The 7667-nt window shown below is 29.3% G+C and overlaps 1 protein-coding gene and 1 long non-coding RNA gene across 2 annotated transcripts in view; one reads left to right on the top strand and one right to left on the bottom strand.

Annotated features, from left to right (window-relative positions):
* LOC113474181 overlaps positions 1–6971 on the bottom strand; it is a 17098-nt gene extending 10127 nt beyond the window's left edge. The window contains exon 1 of the long non-coding RNA XR_003395827.1: positions 6598–6971. This is a non-coding gene — a long non-coding RNA (uncharacterized LOC113474181). The remainder of the gene's footprint in view (positions 1–6597) is intronic.
* Positions 1–7667, top strand: part of LOC100179108 (probable phospholipid-transporting ATPase IM) — an 18035-nt gene that overhangs the window by 7658 nt on the left and 2710 nt on the right. Inside the window, exons 18-30 of the mRNA XM_018811743.2 lie at positions 405–511; positions 747–816; positions 1237–1367; positions 1616–1780; positions 2265–2357; positions 2735–2836; positions 3325–3508; positions 4035–4116; positions 4294–4435; positions 5262–5345; positions 5972–6063; positions 6184–6337; positions 7220–7355. Coding sequence (XP_018667288.1) covers positions 405–511; positions 747–816; positions 1237–1367; positions 1616–1780; positions 2265–2357; positions 2735–2836; positions 3325–3508; positions 4035–4116; positions 4294–4435; positions 5262–5345; positions 5972–6063; positions 6184–6337; positions 7220–7355 — 1542 coding nt within the window. The remainder of the gene's footprint in view (positions 1–404; positions 512–746; positions 817–1236; positions 1368–1615; positions 1781–2264; positions 2358–2734; positions 2837–3324; positions 3509–4034; positions 4117–4293; positions 4436–5261; positions 5346–5971; positions 6064–6183; positions 6338–7219; positions 7356–7667) is intronic.

Below are 7667 nucleotides of genomic sequence, written 5' to 3'. Positions count from 1 at the left end.
ATTTTTAAAGCTGTTGTTTTGCTGTTGATTCATTTTACATGATCTTCGCTATCGTTTTTGAAGAGTAAAAAAACTCTGTTACGAACCACCCAATATTATAATATTAAATGGTAGACAAATCCCTATGGTTTATGTAATGCGTTAGTTTGTACCCCAACTTTTCATTGGCGAATATTGGTAAATGTGTTATTGTAACCACATGTTTTTGTTCCATTATTCATTAAATTTTCAGCACCTGTGGTGTAATGCCTTCATATGCATTACCAGTTCGACAGTGAGCATCAGGTGTAAATTTCTTTTTACAAGATAAGCATCACTACGCAATAATTACAACCAAAATCACTTAATTGCGTGTTACAACACATTGAGGTTGTGAATAATTTAAACTCCAATGTCGTGTGTAGGAAACATCAGGTTGTACTGCAAAGGTGCTGACTCTGTGATTTATGAACGACTCGGGAATTCTCGCGAAGATGAAGATTTGAAAAACACAACTACTCAACATTTGGATGTAAATAGTTTATATATAAACTTTGGCAAAGCATATTGCACTGATTTGACAAACTTGGTGTGTGAAAAAAAAATGTGAAATGCTTATATTTAAAAAAAAAAGTTTAATTCGTTTATTTTTAGAAAAAAAAGCGGTAAATGGTTTTTTTAGGTTTTTTTGCCAATATAACATTAGAAAAATCGCTATATTTACATCAAATATAAGATTTTATTACGTGATATATTTTTTCCACCAGGAATTTGCTGGTCACGGACTTCGAACTCTGTGTCTTGCCGTCAAGAATTTGGATGAACATGCTTATAATGGTAAATATTATATATAATACACCAAACTAAACTAATGCCCTGTCAGTCTTTCTATATATACAGTGCACGCCGCAAATAGGATATATTGAAATACCTCTATTTTTAATGTTGTTTTCTTACTTCGAAATAGATATAAAAAGTCTTTTTTCTAGTCATTAAAAAAAATATTTTAAAATTTTTTTGCAAAGCTACTAATAAAAAGATTTTAACCAATGTTTTTTTTCTGGTCGATTCAAAAAACTAGTTTCACATTTCTTTGCATTACTTTTAGTATGGAAGGAAGCTCATTTAATTACTGCATAATAGATGCAAAAGGGTCAAAAAGACAAATACATACATTAAGAATTATACCACATTTAGAATGTATATGAATGTATATTAGCATTTTTTACAATTATTTCCTATATGCATTACCTTCAGTATGGAAGGACGCTCACTTTAAAGCAAGCACAGCATTGGAAGACAGAGAAGATAAACTTTCTGCTGTGTATGAGGAGATAGAAAGAGACTTGGATTTGATTGGTGCGACTGCTATTGAAGACAAGTTACAGGTATATATATGTTTGTTTATGGAATATTAAATACAGTTATACTAAGAGACTATTAGGTAATAAATACATTGTTCCCTGAAATAAAGAAGCATCTTTTAATATCTATAAGAATTGTATAATGTTTGCATTTTTTAGGATTTTTTATTCTAGTCAGTTAAAAAAAAATTAAAGTAAAATAAATGGTATTCACTATTCTTTATTTTCCCTTTTTTTATGAATAAAAATAATAAATTATTGTGTTCTTGTAGGATGGTGTACCAGAAACGATCGCAAACTTATCGAAAGCCAACATTAAGATTTGGGTTCTGACTGGCGATAAGCAGGAGACTGCTGTTAACATTGGGTACTCATGCAACATGCTTACTGAGGAGATGAAAAATGTATTTGTAATATCTGGTTACACATTTGATGAGGTGCGTTTATAGTTTTAGATTACATCTCATATCTATGTTTTTAGAAATCTGAATTAATAAAATAATAATGCTAAAAAATGTTTTCATTTTGAAAAATTTATTTACATATTTAGTTTCAAATGAATGAAGTATATTAAAACTATACTTTGTTTTGCGAAAAGTGTAATGTTTGTCTAATTTTAGTTGATAAGCAAAACTTATTTTTCTTCAATTTTCCATCATATAGTAAGAAGTCATATGTGGTGATTTAAAAATTAATTTTATATTAAAATAATTTTTTAATATATTTTCTAGATTTAAATTTAATACCATAGACTCATAGGATATATATAAAATAACGTACAATCGAGCATATATATTTTTAATTTAGATACATTTAATAAAACAAACATATTTTCCTAGATTTATTATATATATATAAAAACATACCTATATGTTTTTAATTTAACGTACATTAATAAAATAAACCATATTGAAATCCCAGGTTGCTGCTGAAATCAAACAAGCGTATGATGACATTGAGAATGAAAGATCTCACGCATCACCAATGTCATCACGGGATGATGCTAATTTCCCGGTAAAATCATATGAATTGTGGTTCATATATTATATGATAATTTTAGCATTTAAATAAAGTCGTTAAACCAACTCGGCCACTAATGGATTTATTGGTTACCTTATAAATAATTGAACTTTTTTCGAACTGTAATAGGCCTATTGAATTATCCAACAAAAAAAAATTAGAGTTTAAATGGACAAATTTGACTGTATCACATTTTATCACTTAGTAAAATAAAATGCCCATTTTGAGATTCAATAATGTTTTGCATTTGTTTTTGTAACGTATTTATTTAGTCAAATTATTTTTGAATCGAATTTTTTGATATTTCCATTTAGGAATTTGTTTTGCTTTCATTAACTTAACTTATATATTAAACAATAATTTCTCACTAGAATGTAGTTGTCCATACAAGCAAAGTAGCGAATGGAAGAGCCGTTGTGTTTCAATCTGATCAAGACAATAAATTTGGTCTGGTTATCAATGGGCATAGTCTGGTAAGTCATTCGGATTTTCAGGGAAAAAAATAAGAATTGGGTTTTATTTTGAGTGCAACAGCCACACTTTTTAACTGATACTCTTTTCCACACTTTTTGTCCATGGCGTATTTTAACAACTGTTTTGCTGTTGGTTTTCTTGTCTTTGTTCTTTAAATAACATGATCTTCGCTATCTTTTTCGAAGAGATAAATAAAATAAATAAAAAAAATGTTATGATATTAACCTAGTTGTTTGCTGCCAAATAAACATTTTAAGTGTATGATGGTATATGTCAAGTGATGTAAAAATGATTTAGGCCCTTTAGGTTTAAATGCAAATAAAAATTTTCCTATGTAATTATTCAATTCATATACCTTTACCCCCCCCACCCAAAAAAAATATAAATTATTTTTACTTTTTTTGAACTTTTTAACACTGTCAAACGTTTTTTCTTAGCACATTTTTTCAATATTCATATTTTTAATTGAAAACCATTTTTCTAACAGGTTCACGCATTAAATGAAGAACTCGAGTTGAAATTCCTTGACCTGGCTTCTCTATGCACTTCCGTGATCTGCTGTAGAGTTACTCCGTTACAGAAAGCTAAGGTGGTGGAACTGGTCAAGAAAAACAAGAAAGCGGTGACACTGGCTATCGGAGATGGTGCAAATGATGTCAGTATGATTAAAGGTGAGAAGTTTAACTCTAAGAAACTTAAGTTATGTTGATATCTGCAGCCACATTATGATGTTTACCTAAAACAACTATCATCTTTACACACACTCATGGTATATTGATATCTTAAGAGTGGGGATAGCTTGGATAACTTACGCTATTTGTATAGTTTATGAATTGAATAAAAAATAATACTTATTTAGTTAAAATCAAAGGATTAAACTACATAAAAGTGTTGATATTTAAAAAAAGTAAAATTTTGTAAAAAGTTTTTGTTATGCATTCGTTTGTGTTTTGTTTTAAGGCATATTTTAAACTAAATCTATACTACTGTACTACTGTGTGAATATGTTAGAATTTACATTTTGTTTAGGGAATTTACGAAACATGTTATTATAATCTTGTATTTATGTTGTACATAATATTTACAAAGTCGTCATGTAAGCCTAATGTATGAAAGTTATCAGAACATAGGTCTAACTTTCAATACATTATATTAGCAAATATAACTGGGTTAGTTTAACAAGTATCTACATCACAGCTGCTCACATTGGTGTTGGTATAAGCGGTGAAGAAGGCACACAAGCTGTCTTGTCTGCTGACTTTGCGTTTGGCCAATTCAGGTATCAATTTAATTGATTAAAAAAATATTTCATATTTTTAAAATGACACAAAAATTATTTTAATTTTTCTTAGATTTTAATAAATTTTTTATTATTTTCTTTTTAATGTTTTTTTAGGTAAAGCATTTTTTATTAAAAAAAAAATTATGTATTAACAATTTTCCGCACATGACTTAGGTACCTCGAGAGGTTACTTCTTGTGCATGGTCGCTGGTCTTACATGAGAATGTGCAAATTTTTCGGTTATTTTTTCTACAAAAACTTTGCCTTCACCCTTGTACACTTTTGGTTTGGTTTCTTTAACGGTCTAACTGCTCAGGTGAGATTACATACCCAACAATTTATATTTAAAGTTAAAATTTGCAGAAAATCCCACAAATGTGAAATTTTTAGGCATTATTTTTCAGAAATAATGTTTTTTTAGCAAAATTAGCAAAAAATGGCATTTTTTTAAAAAAATTGCTATACAGTGCTTTTAGATTTAATGTTGCTTTGCAACATTAAAAAATCTATATAAAAGACACATCGTAATCTATTGACAATAACCAACCAACAGACAATATACGACAGCCAATTCGTAGGCTTGTACAATGTAGCATATACCTCACTACCAGTGATGTGCATAGCAGTCTTCTATCAGGTATCAGCACAAAACTCACCCAAGCTACACATCATGCTGTAGTACCTCATATAGCACTTCATGTTTGTCTCACAAAATCTGTCTTTTTTCATACAAAATGTCATTTGTACAGCCAAAGTCTATTGACCATCATGTTAGTACAATGACTTTGGATATATGTTGTGTGTTTTGGCAAGTGCTTTTCAACCTTTTTGCAACACGACCCAAATATTATATATAATGTATTGGCAAAAATTTGGCTAACCAATTTTCGAGGCTAAAATGTGAAACTTTTGTAAACATAGACAAAAAGTGATTTAAATATCAGAGTAACAGTTAGACACTGTATTAACTCATATTCACTAATTTAGTGACCCCCCTAAAAAATTATTCCAATTTTGGGTTGTTACCAAAAATTGAGAAGCACAGATTTGTTTCCTAGTTCAATCATTTAGAAATCTCATTTGCTTGTATAACTGTTATAACTGGTAGCATTTCAAACCAACTTATCTTTACATTGTGACAGTCAGCATATGATGATTTGTTTGTGACACTCTACAACATCGTCTACACATCTATGCCAATATTTATGCTTGCCATTTTTGACCAGGTACGGTAGCAACAAAATTTTTTTTGAAGTAAATGTAATTTTTTTTCTATTTTAATTTTTAAATGAAAAAAAAAATTTTTTTAATTAAATGTAACATTTTTTTAAATTAAATGTGAAATAATTGTGTTTTTTTTAATAAATTAATATTTAAAAAAAATAATTTTGCCCAAGTATAAATACATTTAAAATAAAAAAAATGATTTACTATCAAGTTTCCATATAAAATCCACATACATACTTAACATTGAATAAATTTAAGTGCATGAATTCAACTCATTTATTAAATGTCCGTCCAATGTTGTGATACCTTTCATAAAAATCATTCCTATCCTGTTCACATAAGTCCAACAACTATTTAGAAAATTTTATATAAATACAATTTGTGCTCAACATTTTTCGACCCAGCTCTGATTTTTGTCTTTAAACTTCTAAGCCCCAAGGACAAACAACTTTTCAGAATCACTATATAGCCTTTATGTAAGCCTTTGTGCAAGTGTTTACATTGCTTAGTTTTTTTCATGAATTATCATAGTTAACTGCAAACAGATATTTTTACACCCATTTTTTTTACAAACGTTTTTTCAAAAAAGTTTATATTTTTAAATAATATTTCATCAAACTCGAAGGATTTGAACGACAAATACTGCATCAAGTTTCCAAAACTCTATTTACCTGGGCAGAAAAATGAACTTTTTAATGTCAAGATTTTCTTCAAAAGGTAAAAACATTTCAATGTTGCCTTTTGGTCTATAATTTAAAAATTGTTTTTAAAAATATAGCAAAGTAACTAAAACATTTCAGAGGTAAGGTACAGTTTGTTAACTTAAATTTTTTACAGTATAATACGCGGCATTCTGACAAGTCTTGTTCTTTTCTTTGTTCCCTACGGAGCATTTGCAGAAGGCATGTCTCCCAGTGGTGCCGATATGACAAATTTACAAACTGTCTCTACTGTCATATCAACATGCTTAATAATAGTGGTAACACTGCAGGTGAGTTTTGTGAAAGTTCTAACAGTTTTCTGCAATAAATTGGTTTGAAAACTGTTTGTATGACTCTTTGTTTTCTTGTCATAAAATAACTACTTTAAAAAAATGTGCAACTTAAAAAAAAATGTGCAACTTTTTTTTTTGACAAACAGCATTTTTATTCTAGTTGCAGGGGTAATTACATTGCAACAAGTGTAAATGTTTGCGAATAAGCTGTAAAGGCAATGTTTTTCAGTGGCATTTATTCAGGGCCTTTGATCTACCCCCGCGGTTCCCAAAGTGGGCGCCGCGGCGCACTAGTGCGCCGACGCAACTCGTCAAGTGCGCCGTGAAAATTTGCAGAAACATTTCCAATTTAGCATGGTCGAGATAATTGATTTGTATTAATATTTTATTGCAATATAAATTGTTGTTTTATATAAAAATCCAACGTGTTTGTTCAATAATAAAATTTAAAAAGTTTGTTTTCGCATTTCTATCTGTACAGTAGATTTGTATATTACGTAACAATGCCAATTATTTCTTTCGGTTTGCAATAATCATGTCCAGACTGTGGTACAACACTTTTCATATGCTTAAGTTTCATATGCTTAAACGAGCCTAATCTTAAAATACACGATAAAACTGTAAAAATACGTTTTTATTTCTAAGACCTTTGGCTAAGTGCGCCGCAAACATTTTGAATAGCTCAAGTGGCGCCGGGTGAAAAAAAAGTTTGGGAACCACTGATCTACCCAATAAAATAAAAAATATTAGGGCCAGAGTAGGTTAAAAATTGGTCCTCCCCCCATACTTTTGGATATGTTTGTTCATTACAAATTACTAAAAATATATCTTCAAATTAAATTAGGATTTCTATTTTCAGTTCAATCTTTTTCACCACAGGTTGCCTTAGACACTTCATATTGGACACCTGTCAATCATTTCTTTACATGGGGAAGCATATTTATCTACTTCCTCCTTACATTTGCAATGTACAGTGACGGACTATTCCAACTTTCAACAACATTTCAGTTTATTGGTAAGTTACAATCAATTTAATCTTCACAAAAAAAAAACATTATTTTAAAGGATGAATTTTGAAAGTCATATTTTTCCGTTTAAATATTTTTACAAAGCAATTTAAGAATATATATATATTACTGTAGGTGGATACCATTGTGTTTTTAACAACCAACAGCGCTCGTTTGAAGTCATATAATTCTGTAAATATTCTCCCATTTACCACGAAATTGGAACATTAATACAGCATACAAACATGAGCCACCCCAACCTACTATATCTGTAATTAGAAAAATTTGAAAATATTTACAATTTTTTTTCAACATATGTT

Source organism: Ciona intestinalis, chromosome 4 (assembly GCF_000224145.3).
Source record: "Ciona intestinalis chromosome 4, KH, whole genome shotgun sequence".
Lineage (NCBI taxonomy): Eukaryota > Metazoa > Chordata > Ascidiacea > Phlebobranchia > Cionidae > Ciona > Ciona intestinalis.
The sequence above is the reverse complement of the archived record's forward strand: the minus strand, read 5'-3'. Positions and strand labels throughout refer to the sequence as shown.